At 41.1% G+C, this 27096-nt stretch overlaps 1 protein-coding gene across 1 annotated transcript in view; it reads right to left on the bottom strand.

Moving 5' to 3' along the window:
• nrcama (neuronal cell adhesion molecule a) overlaps positions 1-27096 on the bottom strand; it is a gene marked incomplete at its 3' end in the record, with an annotated part of 50696 nt that overhangs the window by 6572 nt on the left and 17028 nt on the right. The window contains exons 3-18 of the mRNA XM_080491680.1: positions 20377-20427; positions 7918-8101; positions 6416-6521; positions 5428-5621; positions 5127-5249; positions 4750-4920; positions 3487-3598; positions 3176-3360; positions 2936-3067; positions 2325-2468; positions 2115-2226; positions 1849-2015; positions 1594-1741; positions 1344-1468; positions 432-533; positions 95-292 (exon numbers count right to left, since the gene is read on the bottom strand). Coding sequence (XP_080347806.1) covers positions 95-292; positions 432-533; positions 1344-1468; positions 1594-1741; positions 1849-2015; positions 2115-2226; positions 2325-2468; positions 2936-3067; positions 3176-3360; positions 3487-3598; positions 4750-4920; positions 5127-5249; positions 5428-5621; positions 6416-6521; positions 7918-8011 — 2113 coding nt within the window. The 5' untranslated portion in view covers positions 8012-8101; positions 20377-20427. The remainder of the gene's footprint in view (positions 1-94; positions 293-431; positions 534-1343; positions 1469-1593; positions 1742-1848; positions 2016-2114; positions 2227-2324; positions 2469-2935; positions 3068-3175; positions 3361-3486; positions 3599-4749; positions 4921-5126; positions 5250-5427; positions 5622-6415; positions 6522-7917; positions 8102-20376; positions 20428-27096) is intronic.

The following is a 27096-nucleotide window of genomic DNA, read 5'->3' as shown; positions in this document are numbered from 1 at the left end:
AACCAGGAAATTACAGCTTAGTCTGGATAGTTTTTACAATTCCGGACACAACAGTACGTGACTGTATTTCCTGGAGGTTGTTTGTGTTTATTACCTGCAGGGTTGGTCATGTATTGGCGCGACGGCTGGCTGGGGTCACTGTCGCCCACGTTATTTACAGCCAGCACTCTGAAGGAGTAGTAGACGTAAGGAGAGAGGGCCAACTGTGCAGTGGTGCTGGTACCAGCTGCTTCTGTCAGGTTGACCCAAACTCCCGGCTTGTGAAGCCTATCCTCATATTGGATCAAAAACTCTAGAAAGAATAGTATGTAAAGAAAAAGTGTAATAATTCAGATTTTTGTCACTGGGATTACAAAACTAACGTCAGGACAATGATTTGGACATTTCATGGAAAAAGAAATGTAATGAAGGCGTAATAGGACTTTTCATACTCTGAGTGGGACTGTTGTGTTCGTCTCCGGGGGTCCAGGTGAGCTGGATGCTCCGCTCGGTCTGGTCAGTCAGTTCGAGGTCAGTGGGAGGGTCCGGTCTCTCTGTAAACACAACAAGGAACTCAGGACGGGAGAACAATAAAAAAAAGTGCCCATCCATTGAAAACAGCAAACCCACAAACATTGACATTGACACAATACCTTTGCATGAATGACCAATGAATGAGGTGTAGTAAAGTCTATCATGTATTTAAACATATGTTTGGCTTCTACTAAGATTTTATATTCTGGGTGTTTTCATATAGTCCATGAAATAATACATGCATATATCTTTATTAGTAGAATTCCGGAACAGGATTGTAAAATATAATCTTTTTAGCATTTAATATTGAAAATTCATTGTAAACCCATGTGATAGATCTTTGATATCCGTCTTAAATATTTGAAATCAGAAATTAGCTGTGAAATAAGCAACATTTTTGTACATTTTAAATTTTAAACAGAACACACACGATTTAAAAAAAAAAAGAAGTTGTTGCAACTACAAAGGGAGGCGTTTCATAAAATAACGGAGGGTGACATGAGGGACTGAGAGCTGCAAAATGCAACACTGGAAACAAAGTGTTTACCGTAGACGATTGCTGGAGTAGGAGTTGCCTCTGACAGCAAGAAGCAATAATCAAGTTCAAGAAGAGGGTTAGATGTTATTTACAGACATTTTTAAAAAAAAAAGCAGAAAGACCAACTATTATGTGATTCTAGGAAAGAATTTAAGTAGAAAATCAGTACAAAGGTCAGATCAGAACAGTATTCATGTGAGGGCAAAATAAACAGAAACAGACTTTTAGTTCATGGAGGAATTAAAAAAAAAAGAAAAAAAAAGAAGAAGATCATTCAAAATGTGTGCCGTACCCACAACAGTCAGCATGGCGCTGGCTGAGTCATGATCCAGGGTGGTGTTCATGACGCAGGTGTAAGTGCCCTCGTCTTCGTCGGTCACATACTTGATGGTCAGGCTGTCCATGTCCACCTCAAACCTGAGAGTATTACCAAAAAAAAAATTTGGTTGTTGTTGTTGTTGTTTATGCATGTGGTTTTTCCTACAGATTAGACATTTAGCAAAGACTTTTGTTAAACTGTAAACATAGTCTTCAAGTATTACCTTTCATCATCTGGCAACTCTCCTTTGTCTTTGAGCCAGGTCATGGTGGGAATGAGTGACGGGTCGTGTTTGACTTTGCACTCGAACACGGCGCTCATTCCTCTCTGCACCACCTTGTATTCAGGCTGCCTCAGAATACGAGTTGGTTCTGGAAGACCAAAGGGAAATAAAATACTGTTATTGCTCAACTGAAACCCCCCTGACTGAAATAAAGCACTTTTGTTGCTTTTTGCAATGTGATTCTTTCATATTGACCTTTAACCTCCAGGGAGACGTGGTTCTCCTTGATCCCCAGGTTGTTGGTGGCAATGCAGGTGTACTTTCCACTATCCGCTGGCTGGGCCACGTTGATTTCCAGTGTACCATTCTCATGGATCACATACAGGTCACCGTTCTTAATGCTGATCTGACTGTCTTTGAACCTACATGGCGATGACAAAAGACAGCTTAACTTTACTGCACCTGAGCTTTCTAATACGAGTGTATATGGAAGTGTTTGTTTCATCCGGTAAGCCTCTTACCACGTGATGCTGGGTATCGGTGAACCAAAAGAAGCACAGTGCAGCAGTGCAGGGTTATTAGTGATGACCTTGTACACTTGGTCGGGTGGAGTTAGGACCCTTGGAGCTTCAGCTGTATGGAAGAAAAACACAGGAATAAATTTCCAGCTCAGAAACTGTGCTTGATTAAACTTATCGAATGCAGCAGCTGTTAAACGTGCTTTAACTCACCAAGAACGCTGACAAAAGCATTAGCCATCAGGTAGCCAAACTCATTGGATGCGTTACACTGGTAGACAGCACTCGACCCGGACTGCACGTTACTGAGAATCACCGTGTCCTCCTCCACCTTGCGTGTGTGATCCTCAGGCGCATCTAGCAACGAACCAGACAGGAGTATTAAAGGCATTTACTATATGAAACAATAAATGTATGGCATATTGTTCGTTCTGTCCGTTTTTTTTATATTCTCCACATGGGGTCGTGGTGGCAAAATGAAGAGCTCTAGTTATTCTGGGGCGCCTTCGACCCGCTCTCACTGAGACATTAAATCTATTCAGTGTGTCCAAGGCAGACTCCAGGGTCTCCTCACAGCTGGATGCGCCCGGTAGACTTCTAACTGACGGAGATCGGGGTGAATCATGACCACATGCCTGAGAGAACTTTATGTTGAGTCTCTTCCAAACGGGTGAGCTCTGCACTCGATCACAAATGTATATTAAATGAAAGGCCTGCAACCAACAATGTTAAGTTTGTAACTTTTCTTTTTAAGACAGTGTAAGAGTGGATCCACCAAAGTGCAACATTCCACTGCTCTTTACGCCTCAGATCATTTTACTCACTCTCGATGGGAACTCCATTAACAAACCAGCTGATCTTCGGTTTGGGTTCTCCGCTGACCCGACAAGTCAGGATGCCGGTCTCATTGGGGGCCAGGATCAGGTTCCTGGGAGCGCTGACCCAGAAAGGAGCCGCTGCGGGTTGTAAACAGGAATGAAAGGGTGGACGGAAACTCATGAGACTTTCGCTTAATTTAGGGTGGAAGTAATAACCACTTCTGAGAAAATTCGAGACTAACGTACCTTTGACCGTGACCTTGATGATGTGGTGTACATGTCCCAGGATGTTTGTAGCCATGCAGCGGTAATCGCCACCGTCAGCCTCATTTACATCAGAAATCCGAAGTGTTTTCTTGTAGTTGAGGAACAACATCCTGCTGCTGGGAAGCTCGCCTCCGTCCTTCTCCCAGGAAATATCTGGAGTGGGTCTGTCAAAGAAACCATTGTAAATACGAGTTCAAACACTTCGTGATTTTACCACTCCAACTCCTCATAGTGTTTGCTTCATTTGTACAGTAGTAGAGACTGGTAGATTAGTGGATGTGCAGACTTACAAGCCATCGGCAATGCACTCCAGCTCCAGAGCTTCCCCTCTCAGAACCATCTTGGTGCTGGTGGTACCCAAAGGCAGCATGAAGCCAGGGCGACGTTCCCCCTCTGGGCTGTCTAAACACATGAGGACATGAGACATAATCAGACTGAAACATCAGCGGGAAGAATTTTCTTGCTACAGGGTTTGTTTGAGAGATGTTTGGGAAGCTAGACTATATGACTTTTGGGGGGGGCACTGACATCATGAGGGGAAAAGGTGCAATTAAGTCAAATAAGTTTGCCAAAGTGAAAGAAGGAATAGAAAATGAGGGAGCAATGACCTAGTAAATTGTCTGTTTTTTTGTTTTGTTTTTTTCCATTGTGTCTTTTTATACTTCTTCACATAAAGTGTGAGCTCTGTTGGAAAGGATGAGGGACAGAGAAGTTTATGCTCAGAGAGAAACATACGTGCCCATATTTAAAGCATTCTTCATGGAAATATTCACATTTATTTAAAACTTTGCTAAAAAGGTCAGTAAATAAACACTTGCCATCCAGAATGCATGATAAAGAGCAATGATCATGTAATAAAGTAATATTTCCTCGAAATCTTTGATTTAATGTATTTTATTTCAGCTAAAATAAAGCTAGATATGCACTGAGGCTTGATCAACCATGGCAGACTGTAGTGAATCATTCATAATTACTGGATGCTGTTCATTTTTCGTAGGCAATTTTTTTCATGCCATGCAGAAGAATTTCATTTGTACTGAGCAAAAAAAATGGCAAGGCTGTAGTGTTACAACTGGTTTTGCATGAGAATGGAATAGGAGAAACCCAGGAAAGAGTGTGTGTTAATGTAAACACAGCAGAGGGTAAAGGGGCTAGGGTGAGGGTGAGTGTGTCAGGTGTGGTTGTATCACGGAGTGAAAACAGGGCTGGGGTTCACACTGGATGGGCTGAGTGGGAATAAACCGGCAGCACTCACCACTAAAGATATCAGTGAAATTGTACAAAGCAGCCAGAGTCTCATTCATTGTTTCCACTGTAATATAACAGAAAACCATAAGCATGCAAGCCTAAAGGATTAAACAGACAATGGTTTACTTGACGATGGCGTCTCCTTCTTTGTCTTAATAGCCAATGCATTAGTCAGTGAAAGTGTATTTCAGACATACATGTAGAATCTCTAAACACCATCTAAACACCATCTGATGTCGAGTTTCTTTCCCGCAATATCAATTGTGCTCAATGTTGACCTGTTCAGTTCTTGTTTTTGTACTTACTGTTCAACACCGTGACGGAAATAGGCTGTTTCTGCTGGATGGTCTGTGTATGTGGGAAGCGAGCGTAACAAATGTAGTCACTCCGGGTGTCTTCTGGGAGAACGTTGGAAAAATACAAGTCTCCATTGATGGCCTGGGACACTCGCTTATCCAGCGGCAGCCTCTGAAAGTCTAAAAGGGAGGGAGTGAGAGAGTATTACACATCAAAACAAAGAGCAGTTTAATAAACCAAATGGGTTGTTTAATGTTGAATAGGATTTTCTTGTGACTGAATGCAGCTTTGAGTGTACATTCAGTTCATGTACAGATGAGAACAAAGTCTGTTATCATCTTTGTTGTTGATGCATATACTGTACATGTATAAGGAAATGACTCACTGTTATCCATCCAGAAGATAACAGGAGGGGGAAGCCCTGCAGGGGGGCGGCACTGCAGCACAAGGGAGACCCCCATCTGCACCACAATGGCCTCATTTCTCTCCTTTGACCATAAGGGGGACCCTGTGAGCCACAAACATCAGACAAAGGTAATAAGAGTGTCTCATTGTCACAAGGTGCTGATTATATTCATTCATATTTGTCGCCAAATGCTGAAAACTCCAACTCAAGCTATGAAAATCTGTTGTCATTGTTGAAAACCTAAGGAAATATTGCAGTTCAGATCAGTCAGAGGACTTACTGGACTGTCTGATGACAATGCTATTGGATACAGCAGTGCCGTGCTCATTGTGAGCGGTGCACTGGTACGTTCCCTCGTACGCCTCGGCCTTCTCCCCACTGATGTCAATGACGAGAGTTCCTGATCCAGGCTTCATCGAGACCTTTGAGTCTTTCTCTACGTCAAAGTGGGTCCCATTTCTTGTCCATGAAAAGCTAGGAATCAAGGAAAACAATGATTATTACTATTTTACTTTCCACACGGGAAACAAGAAGATTACATGCAATATAGTCTATTTGTTAAAATCAAGGAAATGGCAGTGGTTATAGCCTTAGAGGGAGAATGTCTCAGGTTCGGTACTGCACTGGGTTCTTTAGGTGTTTATATGTTCTCCTTTTGTAAAAGTGGGTTTTCTCCAGAGGTTTTGCTTTTCTCCCACACTTCAAATAATTGGAGTAAATCAGAAAGATGTTCGTTGCCAGGTATGTTCAGCATACATTGAATTTGTTTTGAAGGTTTTATGTGCTGCATTAACATAAAAATAAGGTGGACAGATGTACAGATATAGACACTTACATTTACATATGTTCACATAACATATATAATTATTACCTTAGAAACATACAATTAAGCATATAAACATATTTATGTGACAAATACACATTAAGCATTAAGATGTTAAATATCAGTGTGGTTGTCTGGGACGACCTGTTTTTCACTTTGTCTTTTGAATAATTCATGACTTATTCATGCAGATTAATTTGAATTACTGATTTCTCAACAGCACATTTACAACTGATTTCAACTTAATTTCTAAAATGGTGATGCATCTCAACCGCAGCTTCTTTCAGGTGTGCTCCTCAAGTGGCCGGTTGCTAAGACAACAGCCGCGATGGTGCTATTTCTGCACGGCTCCAGGTTAAGTTGCGCCTCGGAAAAGGGAGCTGCGATTAAACCGTAACGCAGCATGTAAACCGCTCATTAGGCACTGGGAGTTGTTTCCTCTCACCTGGGCTGAGGCTTCCCCTTGGCCTCGCAGTGGATGACGATGTTTTCCCGCGGATCAAAGATGTAATCCTTTGGGGACTGTAGCGTTATGGTGGGGGGTTGGGGCACTGGAGACACACGAACGGAAGCACGATTCAGATACGAGCCCCGGCAATGTGAACGCAGCACACGGCGCAAGTGTTCAAGCCGAACGTACGCAAGTAGCATGCAACAAGCATTCAGCCAAACTTGACAACCAGGTCATGTAGTGCTGAAACGCTGCCTGCAAACAAAACACACAGCAGCCATCTCGCCTTGCATCGGACGACTTACCATCTCTAACATCTAAGTGACACTTTAAGATAAGCAGGTCGTTTTATATGCTCACAGTGCTGTAAAAAAACAAACCAAAAAAAATGCATGCACACCACTGCTTATAGCCACACAGAAGCAAAACATTATCCTAAGAGCGAAAACGCCACACTGAAGGTCACAGCAGCATTTGGGCCAACTTACATCCTTCCAGTACTTTAGCTTTTTGTCCACCGTGACATGCCGTGCCACAGTAATGGAATATTGAGGAAAGTTGTTAGTTGTTGCGAGAAGGAAAACACAAGTTCAAGAAAAATAGTTGCACTCGTATACTTTTATGCATTCAAGTAGGTTTTCCGTGGGAGTGTACTCGGGAGGAGCAGGAAATGCAAGAAAAGTACACGAGGACAGCAATATCAAGGTAAAAAGACTCCTTTTAAAAAATGTAATCATGTACAAAAAAAATCTCATGCCGAAACGTGCAAAACTGAAATGCCGCTTCATTTCCAAAAACGTTGGGACGATATGCCAAATTTATAGGAAAACAAGATGGAATGATTTTTAACTGCATAAACTTAAGAAAGACAAGATATCAGGTCAACATTCAACGGTTCATCTGAAAATAAAGGCCTCGTTTATAATCCATGGCCACAAAACAATTTATAATTAATGTATTTATTCATTCATGAAGCAGTTAAAAGCATTTTTTATTCAGGCAGGCCTTTGACCTGCAGATGCTCAATTTTACTTTTTTGTATGACTATGTATGTTTTCCTTGCTTCTGTATTTTTACTAATCTTATCTCTGTTTTATTTTTTTCAGTTTTTAGTGCCGTAAAGCACCTTGTGACTCATGTCTGTGAAAGGTGCTATATAAATAAAGTCCTAGTCTATTCTATTTTATTCGATAAAAGGAGAGAGAAGGGCAACAAAAGACCACACAGAAGAAAAGTGGCACAGATAAAAACCAGCCGCATGATGATTTTGCAGTATCTTAATCGGAAGTTGACAGTTTAAGCAACATAACTTTTCCATTTTCATTGAGACGACAAAAGGAAGTTATAAGTTGTGCATCACAAATTTTTTCATAGACAGAGTTTAAAATGTTCATTCTACTTTTACGATATGAAACAGCTGAATATTCCATGTTACCTGTATTCACATTTTGCCTTACAATCACAGTGAATGTCAAATCGATGAGAAGAATACTTACGATCAAGAGGCACTTCAAGCGCTGAGCTCATGTAACTCAGGAGTATCAATAGCACCGCTGTGAAGCCCGGCACCCACTTCCTGTTCCTGTCCATGTTCAGGTGTGTCACCGTCCCACCGAGAAGCCTTGTGCCCACGATAGTAAAGTCAGGGTGGTTCACAGAGTAACCGAGTCCGAATCCACTCTACAAATGGAAAAAAAAAACACAACGTACTTTATTACAGAGTTTATCATTAGTAGCATTTTAAATGTTGCCGTCATATCTTAGAATAATCAAACGCACATACACAGACTGAGAAAAATCGTAAACAGTGTAAGTATAATGTATAGCGGATCAGGGTATAAAAATGAACTGTAGGTAAATAGTTGTAAATGTTTAGTCTGACCTACAATGGAGAGTTCACTCTGTTGGATTTTCCTTTGAAGTGGACTAATTTAATAGCCATCTTCAGTCAAGCTCTGCGAGTCGCTATCCTGGCAGACAGCTTATCATTCTGCCAACATAAAGACTTTTGCCGGAGCTGAAGTCAAAACAGACCTGCTTCACATCCATGTAACTTAAACAACTTCAGCATCGTGCATGTTCTTCATCCTCTTTGTGATTTTACTTTGTACCCGTCCTACAATAACGCCTCGCCTCCATGTGTTTTCCTAAAAAGCAGACACAAGCGGTTTTGTGGAGTTATTGTTTACTTGTTGTGTTCACATTACTATGCTCTTCAGACACTGGGATATCCCGTGTGCACCACCGAGATGCCTACCACGTGCTTGCCTGTAAACATATGGCATGTGAGTGCGCTCGCCCGGAACAATCAGGCCCTCTGCTGCGAATAGAACCGCACTCGGATTGGCACGGCCGTGTACAAACACACCAAATTAGTCATATGGATCTGGTTCCACATGAGTGCAAGCCCACAAGCGCTAGCTTTTGTTTGTGTGGCGTATGACAGCGGGACACAGACTGACGCACAGAGCCACCGCAAGCACGCGGCAGTCATGTTGGCATTAATGGGCTCTCGTAAACTACGACGAAGGAAAATTATCTTTGTTTTTTTGCATGTTATGGTTGTTTGTTTTATCCTTTTATGTTCACGGACTCGTGCTCTGCATAAATTGTCACATGTGCATCGGCAGGTCTTAATTCATTTGCGTGAATAAATCAGCACAACAGTGGCGTTGTGACATCACTACGCAGAGAAATGTGCTTTACACAATACACATTTCAGCCACTCCTAAGCCATGGAGATTAAGTAATTAAAACATCAGCATGATTTTTCTTTTCCACTACTGATAAAGTTCATTTAATTCCAGGAGATTAGAAAGTGAACTGGCATACTTTGGACAAGCTTAGACGTGTGCAGTTTGCCCTCAGGGATCCTTAAAGTACTGAGGGAGAAAGAAACTTAAATATTGCAATCTGCGGTCAGCCGATGAATGTCTGTCTGTCTTTCTTTCTTTCTTGCTTTCAAACTAATACACGTTTGTTGACGGGCACCTTCAGAAAATGTACATTTTCACAGAGCAATATATTTGTTCAAAAAAGTTCAAAGGTGTAATTTGTTTTTTTTAACGACCCAAGAACAGTCAATATCATTGCAGAAGGAAATCAAAAATAACAAGCCCTATCAGTCTTGTAAAACCATTTCGTAAAAATAACGACACCACGAGTCATTCTGCTTCTCTTCCTGCATTCAATCTAAGAACAGAAGAAGCCGCAACAGATTTTAACATGAGTGAAAATATAAAATTTGACTTGTGCTGTAGTCCTTAAAACAACAACAATTGCTTAAACTCTGAAAAGCAGTAAATAAATATAAATAATGCAATAAAGGCTGGTTCACGTGCAGCACGTGAGCCAGCCTTTATTGCATTGCAAATATAACTTGTGTGATTGTGTCTTTTATTCTCTATGATAAAGACGCAGGAATGAATATTGTATTCAGAGGGTGACACCAACCCTCGTGAGCTGCTCGAGATGGGATAGAGCAGTGCTCTGCTGTCAGGTAGGTAAGTGCATCTTTACATCTTCATTACTCACAGTGAGCATCTGCACATACAGAGCGCACACACACACACACGTGCATACATGTGGAGCAGCCACAGGGAGCGTTCAGAGGCATCTCAAGGTGAACTCACAAAGCTCCTTGCTAAATAGAAGTGTACCGGAGAACAAGCATGTCAGATGGAGAGTATAGTAATGAAAACACGCTCAGAAAGCATTGTGTCACATTGCTTTCCAGCTGAGTTCGCCAGAGAGTGTAACCCCAGGACACGGCTAATTACAAATGTCCTGTTGGATGCAACTCGCACTCGTAAATCGAGACTGAAAAACAACAGAGAGAAAGCGCTGTCCATGCATACTAAAATCCTCTAATCTCATTGGGGGGGGGGGGGGGGGGGGGGCAGGCAATATGATCATGCAAATGTAATATCCCATTTTAAGATTAATTAGATTAATGCTCCACTCTGCCACAGCGAAAGCGGCTTCTTCGCCCACAGTGACAGTGGCCATATTGAAGTTAACTGGACCGCAGGCCGTTTCCTCACAGAGACACGGTGAAACCCAGCGCATTTATAGGCCTGCTCATGGAAGGAACTTATGGAATACCAGAAAGAAATGTAAAGACAGTTTGAATACTGCATCGTTTACTTTAGTAGAAGATTCAAAAAGATTCTTTGGAACAAAATATCAAGAGATGATTGGTGTGTATTTAATGATAATAAAGAAGATGTATGTAAATGCTGATGTATTTTCACAACATTTCAGTGTTTCTTCGATTGGAATTTTTGTTCTTTAATTTTGAAATAAAGTCCTTTATCTTGTACATATCCCCAGCATGGCAATAAGTCTTCATCCGTCATCTGTTGGTGTCCTGCGTTTCTGTTTTTATCTCCAGAGATGAGATTGCCCAAGGGCGAAAAAGAAAAAAAAAGTACACACACACACACACACACACACACACACACACACACACACACACACACACACACACACACACACACACACACACACACACACACACACACACACACACACACACACACACACACACACACACACACACACACACACACACACACACACACACACACACACACACACACACACACACACACACACACACAACCATGTGCAAATGTCAAGATCTCCATATTTCAACAGCTAGAATGTCACCAAGTGTGAACCGGGACACTGTTTAGACATTCATGTTGGAAACACATGAACATGCAGCATTAAAGTGAACTTCAACGTGAAGGGGACAAACACTCTTTCATAGCTGTTTGTTGAATATGTTAATGGGCGTACGACGCCTGTTGGGGGAGTTTTATTTTCCGAGTTAAAGGCTGTGCTGCTCATTGCAGTGGAAGATATTCCTCTGGCAGCAATAATGTCCAAAGAAATGTGCACACATGCACATGTCTTATGTTCGTCCTGAAGCTGCCGGGTCAAAAATAATTTCTCATTGCTCATTTTCTCACAGGCGAGAAAACAAAAGCAAAGATAAGAGAGAGGAAGAGGAGTAGGATGCCATCAGCTGGTGGGCAGGTCCGTCTATGACCTCTTCTTCCTTACATCAGGGTTATAGTCTCTCATCTGGCCACTGTGTTCCAGTACTTGTTGAGCATTTCTGGAGGCTGCCGTTCTTTTTTGAGATAAATCTGAAGGGTACACGTGCGAAACCTCTGACCTCAAGATATCACACTTTACCGCACGCAGCATGAATTTGCAAAGATATTTTAAGAGTCCCTATTAAAGGATGAGTCGCTGGTACACAGACCTTTTGGGAAGTCTCGGCCGCGCAGTATAATACCACGTATAAGCCCAGATAAAATGTCATTCGTGTTTGCACGCCGCGCATGTAACTGAATTAATCCACCAGTGGGACCGTTTACATGCGCGCCACACGCTGACCTTCAGCCGCCATGGCTGTGGTGCCTCGTTCGCCATGTGCACGTTGACTGAGCTGACTGATATGTAGGACAGTGACAAAAAAATAAAGAAGAAAAAAAAAAAAGCTTTGGCAACAAGAGAAAATTAATTAGATGTTTAAACTGACATATCAGATTTATTAAAGCCTGTTTGTGTGTGGATTCCCTGAAATTTGAAATGACCTTCACAAAATGCAAACGCTTTCGTCGCATTCAGCCTTAATCTTGATGTAAAAATGCATCACTTGAAGTTACAAAGAATGATGAGTATCTTTTTCTAAAATATTTCTATACAGCAACATTTTCAGCAGATGTTTGACTTTGTCTTAGACTCTTACTTTCTTATCCGTTCACCAGCATGCCTCTTTTTCTTTTGTGATTTTGTAGAAGAAATATACTGATGGATAAAGGTTTTCAGAGCTGATGAATGAAATGTAAATGCAGTGAAAACAAATCTTAATTTTAAAATAAGCAACAATGCAAAACCATTTGTAAGTGTAACAGGTGTGCTGGTTGCATTGCTGAACTAGGACTGAACGCAGTAAAGCTTGTTACTGGCATGTATTTTTTGTTATCTACGGAGCCCAAAAGAAAAGCATATTTTGATGTAAAGTCATAATTGGCATTTCAGTGCAAACTCCCACTAAAAATGCCTCAATCCAGATTTTACCCCTATACTAACATGCTAAAATTCAACCGCTCAGACAGATTCGGCTATTGTGAGCTAAACACAGTGTTCCTCTGTGATTTTATTTCGGGTCACCTCAGTGGAAGCAGCCACTGCAAGCTTAAGCATAGCAAACACTTCTCAACGTGACGTGAAGCCCGCTGACACAAACCCAACCGTCGCTCCTGCCTCTCAGTTTGCAAACCCTAAAGCAATGTGCTAAGTTGGTCACTACACAGCCTTCAGTCACAGCCGGAGACGCAGAGGGATGACAGCCTGACGAGACGGATGAGGCGAAGGAAAAGTGAGGCGGGAAGGGGAATCGGAGGGAGGGATGGAGGACGCAATCAAGTGCAGTCACATCCAATCAAGGCCGCCGAGAGATTCGAGAGACAATAGACTGAGTCTGATTGCTTTCAGCGAGACTGGATGGGGAGATCACTGGTCGTGCACATGTGACACCACAGCAACAGTTTGAGGATAAAAACTTAAGTCTGTCATGAGATTAAAATCAACAGTAGACATATTTTCTCTGCAGGCACAGTTCTGACTCCTCTGTGCTGAAAGGCACCTAAATGTAAGTGAATATGAGTGAAATTGCCGATAACAACTAACAATTGCCTTTGTGCAACCAGTGCCTGAGACTCGGACTTTACCTCAGAGGCTCAATTGAGCATTATTATCATATTATTATTTATATTATTATATATTATTTATCATATTTAACATTCACTTTACTATATTCCAAGAATAAGCTTTTTTTCCCCTCTTACTTGTACTTACTATTTGTTGACCAATAAAGCCTTACACTTTCAATAAACTCCTTTTTATGTGCTGTACGTCATGTTCACAAGTTAAAAAACAATTATTGCACAGTATGAGACACAGTAAAATATTAAACGTCTGAAAAAAGCTGCCTTAGTAATGTTATTGGCTGAATTTTTTCTCCCTTTCTCTTTCGACCTTTGAGAAAACACGTCTACTATAAGGTGAAAATTGCAGCACTCTATAACCGGACTATTCAATTTGGAAGATAAGCTGCAGGTTTTAACACTTCACTATCTCTCTTTGATCGATGAGAGCTTATTCATATCCTCTTACAGAGTTAAGTATCATTTACTTAAGCACATTTACGGTGAACACAATGGGTGGATAAGGTTGCACTTTTTCTTGCTTCGGAAGGTAAGGAGACACTTAATAAGAGCGACGGCATTAAGGAAGTCACTCTCGACACAATGCCAAGCTATGCTGGGTGTTACAAAAGGTGTATTTTCTCTCAAACACATATTATACACTGGGAAAAGCACAGCTGGGACGCAGATTTTATTGTAAAAATGACAAAAACTCAGGTGAGGTAACAGCATCCTTTTGTTACTGAAAGGGATTTAGTTATTTTGAGCGTTGAACACAGACAGACCTCGACGGATCATCTTGTATCTTTGGTTCTGTTTGGATCGGGATGAGCATATTATATGCTTGTATCGTCTTGGACTTAAAACATCAAGGTTTTGGTAACATATTTTAAGAATATAATCAAGTTATTAGATGTTTAGTTGTGAGTTTTCTGTCAAGTTTTCAAAAAAACTGTAATTCCTAATAGCACATCTTAATCAAAGAAGGATGTTGTAATCACTTGAATGCAAGATAAATATCATTTGCATTGATGTCTTTCAACAAAAAAAAAATGAATATTTGTCATGATAACTCAACTGAACTGAGTACACTTTATCATTTTAAGCATCAGTATCATAACTTTATTGAGTTTAATAAACCCATTTTATTTAAGTTGACTTGATGCCCAATGACAGTATCATTGCAGATTAAGCAAAATATAATTCATTTGAGATATTTTTAATCTTTATTTTGATCTATTCTATAAATCATTATGATCCTAATTAGTTTTCACTGATCCTAAAAATGGTACAAATGAATGGCTTGAGAGGGTTGCATTTTTTATTTTATATCTATACGTTATATAGTGGCTTTATTATTTGTAATGATCTTGTAAATGGTACAAATTTGATGTCAGTAAAGTATTTTTAATAACATAAAAGAGTCTACTGGATTTACTGAAGCTGTAAAAATAGTTATTGGAATGGCTTGAGTTGAACTAACTCAAAAGGTAAGTCAGTGTGTACAATATAATAAAAGTTATGAGTGCATTAAAAGCAGTCCGTGGTTAATAACTTAGTCCTGGGAAGGCATCACTAATAACGGGAAGGGACTTTGGCTGTTTTGAGGTTTTTTGAAAAGTAGTTTTGCACATATTCATTGAAAACCCCTAATAAGATGAAGAACCTATAGCAGACTTTTGAAGGCTCCTGCTTTTAAGTGTGTTTGTGAGAATGGGTGCGTCTTCCGGCGTTTAGCTTTACTTTCGTAGTTACTGTATGAATGTTGTGAACCGCAGGACCCCATCTTTGAACTGCTGACTTCACCAGAGGCTGTCTGACCCACTGGAAGTTGGAATAAGAGCAGCTTTCACTCCACTAACACCACTTCTGTACAGTGAATAGACAGAGATGGCGGGCCCTTTGTCTGGAACAGCCCCCAAACCGGATCACACACAGCCACCGAATCAAAACAAACTATCTCAGCCACTTTTGCAAGTGCACACATAGAAACACACACATGCATGTTTACACACACACACACACGAGCGCGCGGGCGGAGGCCTTCCCTTTTCGGGTCAGTCGTTCTAGCATCATCCGCAGAATCCCCCAGCGGCTGCTTTTCTCTGAGGCTTTGCGAAGTGCTGATGGTCAGCATGTGCCAGGCAACGCCTGCCCACATCCACCCACCAAACACTGACCCGTGGGGCGCCATTGTCCTTCCTCGTTGTTTACCAACGGGATAATGCTGAAACGGCAGGCGTGTTCTGGGGCACAAGGTGACACCTCTGGCAATAAAACACGTGGCTGCAGTGCCGACGTGTGCAGGCATGATGAGGGGAAAGAAAAACAACTATTTACATGTACGCTGCAAACTACTTTTAAAAGTTATGGAATATTTCATGAATGAGTTTTCCTTGTTCAAAATATGAGATTAATCAAGAATAGGGAACGATGTCATCTGCATGTTAACCACAGTACTATACTTATCAGAGAGATGTTTGAAATGACTCTCCTACTATTTTTTTTTCATGAAAATGCATCAATAAGGTAAACGTACTGGGAATAGTTGACACTTTGTCAAAGCAAAGACCAAACACTGTTTATTATGGTATTTTAAATATACTACTATTAGTTCAAATATGTTTTCCTGGAGTATCTCCTTTGATTTACCAGTTGCAAGGGAGGCACAAGTTACCAAATATGGTCACTGGCCTGATGCAGGTTTAGAAGAACAAGCATATTTATGCATGAATGGTGGCAAATATTTTAACCTGCAATGTCACACTTTGTGAAACAAGAAGCATATCACTTCATACATGTCTCTGGGGGTGGACTTGAAAATATGAGCCCCTCTGCAAAGCATTCCCGAGCATGTTCAAGCACTTGACCCTGATGAAGAATGAGCATCTTGGTCATTTCCTGTTTCCCCTGTTTCCTTTTCAGGGAATGTGAGCGGCGCTTCTTTTGCATTAACAGCTTTGCTCCCGGCGCACTTGTGTAAAAGAGCTGCCGTCACTCTGAAGCGGGGGAAGAGTTCGAAGGTTGAACGATTCAAAGGATTATGTTTCCAGTGACTGAGAGAGAGCTGCAATAACAAGCGGAGGAGTTCAGTTTGTGTCAAATGTCAACAATAGCAAAGTTGTCAGTAAAAAAAAAAACCCCACCAATAATAAAAATATACCATGAAAATCCAAGAGACTGAAAAAATGATAACAAATCTTGGTAGAATGGAAATTAAACTGCTTTTCAGCTAACTTGTTGGTTTGCCTATGTCCGTCTATGACTGCATTAATCTGTAAGCATGAATGTCAGCGTGCGCTTGTGGAGCCACGTCTCGCCTGTCTAAGGTCATCTCATCACAAAGCGTGATCTCAGTCAGGGGCAGGGCACAGAGCCAGGCTGGATCAATCCATAAGTAATTGTGGTGTATGTGTGTGTATGTGTGACAGGTAGCGTGAAGTATCATCAATATCCTTGAAAAATGGCTTGATATTGAACATCATTTGAAAGTACATCACTCTGAAGCCTGCAAAGTCTGTTGCACTGAACTGAACTAGCAAATTGATGCATCAGTGAGTTGATCATAATTGCATAGTACAAATGCAAACAAAGGCGTTCTTTGAGGTAACCGATAATCCAAAAGAACAAACACGACAGTGGAAGTCGAAGAAAATATGAATTAGTATTCACCATGATCAATTTTATTAAATCAATATATTGATTTCCCCTTTTATAATGACATTTTTAGACCATATTTCATTGGATTTTGTGTGTTCGCCCTTCACGTTACCAGGTCACTCATTTGACATACGTATAAAATATATTGTGGTACCAGAACAAAACACATGAAAACATAATTTATGTCAACAATGCATGTCTTTTAATGTGGGGTGTGCATTTTTCAACCACCGCACCCCACAACCATAAGTTGGATATATCGGCATTTAAGTTGGATCATTTATAACCGCTCATCTTACTGCTCATGTGCAACAGTGGTGAAACAGTCAATTGTGACAAAGTAAGATCAAACACGCAAAGAGCAAGCGTTCTGAATGCAACACCGAAGATCAATACAAGCAGCTTCGTTTTCATACAGTGCGACAAAGAGCAAGTGGAGACATAAATCCAGCCAGGCTAGTAAACAAGTCCACCTCGTTGGTATTCCTGGATGCTATTGCTAGGTAAAAGTTATTGATGAACACAAAGCGGCACGTGGCCTTGCTACGTGACTACTCTGACGTGAGGTACTATCCATTAGTATGTGAGAGTGTTTGTCCTTCAGGGCAACACTGACAACCCTTTTACAGTTACAGACCACACATATCTGGCTGTGAGATGACCAATAAACCCAGCAGGGATGGCTGGGGAATAGAACTGAATGAAACGATTAAAGAGGAGGGATGAAGGGGGTACAGATTAAGACAGAACAGGCTGAAATGTTGACACAAATAAAAACAAGAGCATGATGGGAAGGGGGCAGGAGGTGAGAGGGGGGAGGAGACTGATTGACGGTGTTAAAACAGCGCAACAAGCTGGCATGCCCCTTTTGTTTCCTCCTCCATCCATCTGTTCATCGGGATTACTCATAGAGACGGGTGGACAAGAGGGGAGAAGGTACAGGAGGAGGGCAGGCAGGAGAGGAGAGGAGACAAAATCCATAATTGAGGCCTCCGATTCTAAACACTCTTCCATGACAGCTTCTCAGTGGAATAAAACACCATGATAATGACTCACTCTTAAAATGATGGCTCAGTTCAATAATATGGAGGGCACTCATGGGACTGTTCAGGTAACAACGGTAGTAATGGAAGGTGGAGACACTGTAGCGGTGTGTTATGTAATACTCTGCTGAGCGTGCTCTACTTACAAAGAGTATTGCTCCCTGCTGACAAACATGTTTTATGGGTTTTCCGCAAGGTGGATGCAGCATGCGAGCAGCTTTTTATCTGCACTCATTAGTGTAAGCCCCGTATTTGTCAATCCAAGGTATTCCAACAGGAATCCAGACGGCTTATCGAAGAGGAAAACCTCCTCTGTGTGATTCTTTGTAGTCCACAATATGCCCGAGTGAATCAGTGTGAGACTGATTCACTGGGAAAAACCTCATTTAAACTTTAAAATCCCCTGCATTACATGGGTTGAATTGTATCCACTGCTTGTGTGTGTGTGTGTGTGTGTGTGTGTGTGTGTGTGTGTGTGTGTGTGTGTGTGTGTGTGTGTGTGTGTGTGTGTGTGTGTGTGTGTGTGTGTGTGTGTGTGTGTGTGTGTGTGTGTGTGTGCGTGCGCACAGGAGTATGTGCAGCAGCAGATGAACAGCAGGTGATGCCAGGACATGTGGCTCCTATTTTTTTTTTTTCCCAGCCATATTTAAACAAAGTCCTGGTTCCAAAAACACATGCTGAGTAATCATACTGTCCTCTCACTTTTCAGAGTGTCGGCATCCTGTTACCGGCTGGCTAAGGATTTAGCATGATTTAGCACAAATGTATCGCACCTAAGAAACCGATGCTGAGGTGTGACGTTTTAAACTTCTGGCTCCTGAACGTCACAATATATGATCACTGATATTTCCTCCCCTTAGAGCAAAATCGAACACTTAGACAGTTCCCAGGTGAAACTCAAATCACTGCCACACAAAGGTTACAGCGTGCATTAAGCAACTGTCCTTGGCTTGTTAACGTACCACTCGTTAAGTTTACATAGTGCAGTTACAAACATGGTGCAGGCAGGACTGCAAAGGGTATAAATCAGTCACTGCCAGCTGTGAGTCACCCACCAACACTCAGCACTTTTCATCCAGGCTAACTGACCTTTCCTTTTAAGCACAAGCATCATCTGAGAAGCTGATACAAAAAGGCAATTTGTCACTAAACTGAACCTAAAGGGAAAACAGCTCAATTCATTGTGTAATAACATATCGCTGACAGGCAGAAATGAAATAGACAAAGCGGACGACAGATGTAACACATTTAATAACATCACCTTGAACAAAGCAGAAAAAGTGGCTGCAGAGTGACAATCTAACTATGAAAGCATTAATGTCACTGAAGCTTTATGCTCGGTGTAATTAGATTTTTGGTGTTGCCACTGTTGGATTCATAAACAACCTGTTAAATAGACCCGGCAAATTTCCTTGTATATACAGTTTATTTGCACTATTCAACACTGGTCTACCCATGTGTATTTATCTATTTATCTTTTGTGTGCCTTAATTTCCTTTCCTTTTTTTTTTTTTAATTAATTGTTATTAATGTCATAGAGTGTGCTATTTTTTCATGATGTGAATTTTAGATTTTTATTCTTATTCTCCCATCCTGTAAAAAACTGTTGTTTTGGTCCAGAACAGGTGATTAAAGCATTTCACTGCACATTATACTTTGTATAATTGTTGTGTGTGACATATAAAGGACTTTTGACTCTCTAACTGTGTTTAAATTTAGCTGAATGTGATTTAAAACAATAATAATAATATACCGATTTGCATGCACTGGCTCCCTGTCAGGCTCAGAGTCCGTGTGAACAAACTTTGCTCTCTATTTGGAAAAGATGTCCTGATGGCCAAAGGACAACACTGTTGATAGTTTTAAAAGCAACTTCAAGGCGTATCCTCCTGGTGTGAGCTTCCTATCAGAACAAGCATCAACGTCTGTGGCAGTTTCAGCCACAGTCTCTCTACATCTGTTGGCCTGAACCTTATGGGTTAGCCTTCGCTCCCCAGCTGTATCATTGAGTCTTGGCCAGCCATGACCTTGTTGAAGGTTTATTACCTTTCCGTCCTTGGACAAATTATGATATGACGATGCTGATCACTGGAGACCAGGAGCACTGTACAACCGCTCTGGAGATGCTCTCACTGTCAAGCTCATTTAAATCCTCCCGTTTTCCTATTTTTCCATCTTCTATCATGTCAACTTTGAATACAAAATGTTCACTTGTATCTATCCATCAATTCATCTATCTATTTATTTTTTTTAATCGATTTTGAATCCTTTTGTGTTTCCAAATTGCAATGAAGACTCCATTAATAAGCATTTCCTCTATTCTTATTGTTATTCATTGCTATTTAGTGCTTTGAAGCATTCTGATGGGAAGGCTCTTTCTTAAATATGTTCTGTGTGCATTTTGTTTGCATAAGGAGTGCATCCAAATAAAGCTTTTATTAATAGCATTGTACCATTTCACTTGAAACTGGATTAACAAAATAAACAAATCAATAATGATAGAGCTTCAAAAAAATCCTTCACTGACCTGTGTGGATTAAACCTCAGCTGTGAGCTGTCTTCAGATGGATTTCCAAACCTGCAGCAAACAAAAGAAAAAATGCAATGAATAATAATAATCAAGAATAAATTTCTCTCAGAGAGACGCAAAACAAAGATATGCGTAATGCACGCACTACTACTACAATGGAATGACAAAGTACATCTCAAACAAACTATAATATGATCAAATATATGTTCGTAGTAACTTGATTCCCTCTGACATTTTGCAGCACTGATGGATTTTTGGGTTGTTGTTTTTTTTAACGACTAATTTGACAGAGAAAGAAAAACCTATCAGAGCTTACAATTATGCAAACTTAGAATATTATCCTCATATCATCAGTTCAGCATCAAATAAAATTTAAGGACTCGGAGAAGCACTTCTGACACATTCATAAAATTCAGATTCATCAGGCAATGATGAATCTATTTATACATGTAAAAGGTACTGCAGCCCTAAATTGACAAAACAATTACTCTGGAAATTAGTTCTTCAAATTAAGTTAACAAACTACAAGTAACTGAGGATCTCATTTGGCACTCAAAGCTACCAGAATCTAATTTCTTTCTAATATAAGGCCAGTGTCGCACACGAGCGGGGCAGCCCCTGCTTCTCGGGGGAATACCAAGTAAATGACTCTGTCCTGCTGAACACAAGCTCCTCACTCAATAACCCAAATGTCTCGTGTCATTTTTTATTACTTTTACCTCCAGCGGGGGACACGCACAAATGAAAAGTTACCCCCCCCAACACCCAAAACACATTCACACTCATGCACACTTTGCCTCCCACCTCGGCACAAACCGCCTTCCCTCCGTGACCGTGAATGCATTATCATAATCTCCAGAGGGAGTCTCCATTCATCTCACATTAGCAAAACAAATGTGACAGACAAAGAACGCCGGCCCATTTCGACGTAAAGCCATTAAAACTGTAGTAAGCTCCGCGGGGAAAGATGGTGAGTTATGCGAGCGGCCGTTAATGGCTGAGGCTGAGGTGTTTGAACTTGTCTGGTCGTACAAAAACATGAGAGAGGAGGACTTCCTCTTGAACTATCGACTCGGGAGAATAGCTGGTGTCACACTGAGGAATCAGAGAAACTCACATGACCCAACCCCAACCATGACCCATGAAAGGGAAGAAGGTGTACAAAGCAAAAGGAAATAAAGGTTGTATGATGTGCAATGCTGGCACCATGGAGAAAAAATACTTTAGTTTGAGCTGAATTCAAGGGAATATCTGAGACGTATGAGGTCGGGTCGACTAAATTCAACCACATGGACTGATCTGATTCGAACTGAGCTGTATTGATCTCTATCGCAGCTGAACTGAAACAAATCGAAATGAGACTAAGGGGAGGCAGGAGGAAATCGAGGGGAAAGAGGAAAAAATGAGTGCAAGATGTTAATGAACGGAGGCAGAAATGCACCGAGAAGTCAGAAAACTGTGGCAGGAAAGGCAGGGCGAGGAAGATGAGAGGAAGACGGAGAATGCGGGGAAAAGAGAGCGCCTCAGAAAGACAGTGCAAGAGAGTGAGAGAGAGAGAGAGAGTGTGTGAGAAGGAGTGAGAACAAACATGAAAAAATGAAGAGAGAGCTGGGATCAGAAACATGCATTATTAACGGGCAAATCTAAAAGCGCTTCATCATCAGGGCACAAGAGAAGGGGGGAGGAGAGAGCCACGGAGGAGGAGAACTGGAAGGGGGGGGCAAACAGAAGAGCAAACCTAACTGAGCTGACCCCATGCTCCAGTGCGTTGCCATGGAGACAAAAAAGAGACATACGGACGACGAGGACGACCTCCAGGAGCAGAGACTGCAGCTCACTGTTAAAGACATAGTTCAACATTTTAGGAAACTCGTCCATTCACTTACTTTCAGCCAATCATAGAGAATATTCTTATATTTACGTGATAGGCCTCTTACAACAGAAGCAGATTATCTTAACACAGCATGACGCTTTTGATGTAAACATAAGGCCATCAGAGATTATAATGGACATTATTTAAAAATGGAAATTGTTACATTTCTCAGTGATAAAACACTTCAGCACAGAACAAATGACCCTGAATCCCATCTACTGTTTAAAATGGATCCATCAAATCTATCACACAATATCATTATTTTGTACCTCATTGGTGCCTATTCGTTCTTGTAAAGACAATATACCCTAATCACTTCAAACGGTACTGTTTATGCATGTAATATATTAGGTTGAAACCTTTTCGAGTCACACCAGTCAGCTATAAATAACACATGGGGGTTTTAATAACAAATTATCATATATAATGGTGTATATACAACAGATTACACATTAGTTAAAGTAATTACTCATTTAATGATGTGCCTTATTTTTAGCCCGTTATGAATTTTTAATTATGCTTAGATGTTTGTACCTTTTCACATTTTTTTTCCTCTTTCCTCATACTGCATTTGCTGCAGCATTGATTGTATCTTTGTTAGTGTGAAGCACTTGGTATTGTCTTGTCGAAAAAAGCCACAAATAAGGATGCCCTGTCTTAAAAATGTATTGCAAAGCAAATTGATTGAGACATTACATTAGAGTCGCAAAGTGGTGTAATGGTTCGTACTCTCACCTAACATGGAGAAAATTTGGAATTCGGGTAAACGACGGGTTTGCATGTTCTCCCTGAGCAAGTATGTGTTTTTTCATTGCCCATCGATGTGTATTATGTGTGACTGTGCGGTTGTTTCTCTATGTAGTTCCACTGTGATGGACTGGCGATCCTCCCTCATGGTCAGCTGAGATTGGCACAACCTGCAGTAACCCTAAGTTGGCAAAAGTGATATAACAGACAGATGTAATATAATCAGTCAAATATATTGATTCCTGCCAACATACCTTAATTTTGGGGGGGTATTGAGTAAACTGAAAGGAAGATGATAGAACAACTTTCTATTTTAGTGTGTCACATTACAGAAGCACATAAGCTCGATTAAATATTGGGAATCTGTTTGATTAACCTTCAGAAAGATCCACAAAGCAAAATTAGATTTGATCTCGGGAAGAATCCAAAATATATCCATGGCAACCGTGTGAATGTGAAACATACGCACCAAAGAAAAAGGCCACTGTCTCTTCTGAAGTCCCTGGATCTCCGTCCACTAACTACAGTTTGATCTCCACATTTGATGAGTAAAGCCAAACGCATTGAGATCTGCTGCAATACCTCTTTGATTTACTATGTATTCGCTGTTTCAATTAGCTCCCTGGGTTTATTTTTCCACTGGGAGCCGTAAACTGCATGTGCCTCAATGTTTGGTGTGGTAGAAGAGGGGATTTTGCAGACTGTGATAGAATAACTGACCCCAGGCATGAATAGAAATGTGTGTGTGTGTGTGTGTGTGTGTGTGTGTGTGTGTGTGTGTGTGTGTGTGTGTGTGTGTGTGTGTGTGTGTGTGTGTGTGTGTGTGTGTGTGTGTGTGTGTGTGTGTGTGTGTGTGTGTGTGTGTGTGTGTGTGTGTGTGTGTGTGTGTGTGTGTGTGTAATCCCAGAGGCTCAGGGGCCTCAGCATTCAGTGAAACTAGCAGCTGCCCAAAAAATACATTGAACACACGACTCGACTGCCTCCTCACCCAGATTCTTACTTCCATCTGATTTCTATCCAAAATGATTTACACGTGCAAACTCTGTTACCTCACAAAGTGCCAGATCAGCATTATGAATAATAACAACTTAAAAGGTGATCATAACCAGATCCTATGTCATTAGGATGTCACTTCAACCTTTTCTTTTTCTGAAATCACCCCATTTTTTTTCAGATTTGTCAATCTATTACAGTGAAAACATATGTCATGAACATACAAGAGTAGGGGCCTTCAAAAAGAAGACTATTTCATTGGTCCTTTACTGTTTTAGTGAGGGTGAAAACGTCCTGTATCAAAACCCTTGTCATGAATTGTCGCAAACATTTGCAAGTACCTGTGGAAAGACCACTTTAATGCTTTGTTTATTAACTTTAATATAAAAAGCTGACATTAAATTCAAGTAGGGTGTCTTCTGTGGTGCCTGGACTTCATATTCACGCTCCCTTGTGTTTTAGTTGTAAAATCCTGCACCTAGAGCATCTTAGCCCCAATTAAGTCTGATGTTCACACATCAACTGACCTTGAAATGGTCAAACAACGAGAAACACGCTGATTCAATCAAAAGTCTTCATTAGTCGCTACTGGACCAAGTTCAACAATGACAAAATGCATTCAGTGCTGAAACTCCTATTAGTGTAAAAGAAAAACTAAAAATAATTGACAACAATTGGTGGGATTTCTGCTTCGTAGACAGCTGAAGGCCTGAAGGTTGGTCTGATCAGTATTAAACATACCGTCTGTGATGCCGTGAGGATGAGGTCTGAATGCAAGCTTTGGTTATTTATTACGACTTGTGCATGTTCTGTGCTCATGTACATCTGTCTGCATGTTCCTGTCGTCACCGCGAATGATCGACGATCTTATTAAATTGCTCACCAGGTTGGGTTTACTGCTCCATGTCGTTGTGTCACACAGATACATTTCCCCCTTGGGAACAAATAAATTATGGCTGTCTGCAATGTTCAGAGAATATGTCACTCGGATTGTTCATGAAACTGAGTCTGAATTCATGTAGGATTTTGAAATAGTCACGGGTGCTTTTATCTATTGTTGGATTGGATTTGGACACATTTAGCAAATTATGAAAAAAGAACAACTTTTCTTTATGTCAGTGTATGAGGATATCGACAAATACCACAGGCCAGTGAGAAGTTGGCCTTGCCAGCAGCTATTGAAGGTCTCCATACATCCCCTTGTAGTGTGTGTGTGTGTGTGTGTGTGTGTGTGTGTGTGTGTGTGTGTGTGTGTGTGTGTGTGTGTGTGTGTGTGTGTGTGTGTGTGTCTGTGCGTGTTAGAAAGACACTGGGGGTTGGTTACCATGACTATTCCAAGGCTTTTTAATTTCAAGTCTGGGAGCATCCTTCAGATGACAGACAACGCACACAGTCCAGTCCAACACAAAAAGAGCAGTTTACAAGAGCTGGGTTTAATCAGAGAGATTTACTGCCCCCTGGAATTTTTTATTTTTTTTTTCCTTCTTCTTTGCCTACAGAGGTTAAAGGGGCACTTCTCCCACCGCCGCCGTTCCCACTCAACACCACACAGTGCGCAATATGGCGTCATCATGAATGTCACATGTACACGCAGGCAGAGTAAGAGCACGATAGATAAATCGAGATTAAGAAACCATAGGATGTAGCATTCCACTTCGGCTGATCCTCCGCTAAGCCCTCTGCAATGTGGGGGAGCTTTTTGTAAAAGTGTCCAGGTATGTTTTCAATCATCAGACTCATTTCAAAGCCCCAACACAAGGAGTGTATGGAGCGAAGTGAGGGAGGTCTGAAGCAACAAAAGAAGACACAGAGAGACTAGAAAGAAAACAACTCGTGATTTGTGGGGTGACTTTAAAAGACAAGCTGTGTGGCACAATGAAGGCAGACAGATAGCTCGCCATATGCCCGACTCCATTAAATAAGTCAGTGTGAGAGGGGCTGTCGCACACGTTGATTTCCATTTTAATTTCTGGATTTCTGCAGGCTGAGCTGGGGGTGGGGATAGGGTGGAGGGTCTCTCCCAAGGCTATAAAACCTCATTTAACACAAACATGTACTCCTCCACATTGGACCTTTCCAACATGTGACTTCCTTTACAGATCACAGACTCGTGCAATGAAGCACCATGTTTGGAAATAGCGACTTCTGGTTTCTTCTCGCAGGATTTTAATCCTTCCTGCCCAAACTGAATACAAGTACAATACAGAAAAGAAGGTGGTGTGAACATACCATGAAGAGAACTATAGAGAACTCCTTTATTGAATGAAGAGGACTGAATTTTATATTGCAGCAAATTATTTATCATCACAGTTTTCTGTGATTAAATTGCACATAGCTCTAATGACCGACAACTTTGAACAAGCATACCCGACCAGTAGATCAGTCCAGTTTAACTTTAAATAAACAAAAAATAAACCAGGAAAGAGAAAGTTTTAGTAGATATATTTAATTTATTTTTCCATAACATGTCCTAATTTTGTTTAAGTTGATTTGGAAAACACAGATTAGGGAGACTTAATACTGTGACACACCCTGAAGTCTCAGAAAAAGTGTCTTCATAAACATTTTCAACATACAAGAGAAGTACAAAAGGGTAAACACGTGAAGCAGTGGCACTATTGCCTCGTAGCAATCTGTGGGATCTGTCCTGGGCGCGCCTTCCCTTCAGTCAGTGTCAGCTGGGATAGGCTCCACTCGTCTGCAAACTTAACTTAGCATGAAGCAGGTGCAGATCGGGTAAAACTTATATGAGATCCTAAAAGAACTCAAATGGATTTAGTTGGTCTAATTTATAGTGGGTGACATTCAACATTGTGCAAGATGGAAAATGAAAAGTCTATATTATGACTGAAAATGCAGCACACAATGCAATTTTCCATGTATCTACAAAAGACTGAGGATAGCCCATACTCCTAAAGAAACTATGTGGCTCTATTACCATGGAGAAAGTCAAGCGAGAGAGCGGGACTCAGCTTTCGATGACAGGACATGTCAGAATGACGCTGCGGAACATTTGTGCAGCCTGCACCCAGGAGACCATCATATCTACGGCAACAACACAAAGGACACGTAAGGGAAAGCAAAGACGGAGACAGATGTAAAGG

Source organism: Lipophrys pholis (assembly GCF_963383615.2).
Source record: "Lipophrys pholis genome assembly, chromosome: 22".
NCBI lineage: Eukaryota > Metazoa > Chordata > Actinopteri > Blenniiformes > Blenniidae > Lipophrys > Lipophrys pholis.
This window is presented reverse-complemented; position numbering and strand designations above follow the sequence as displayed.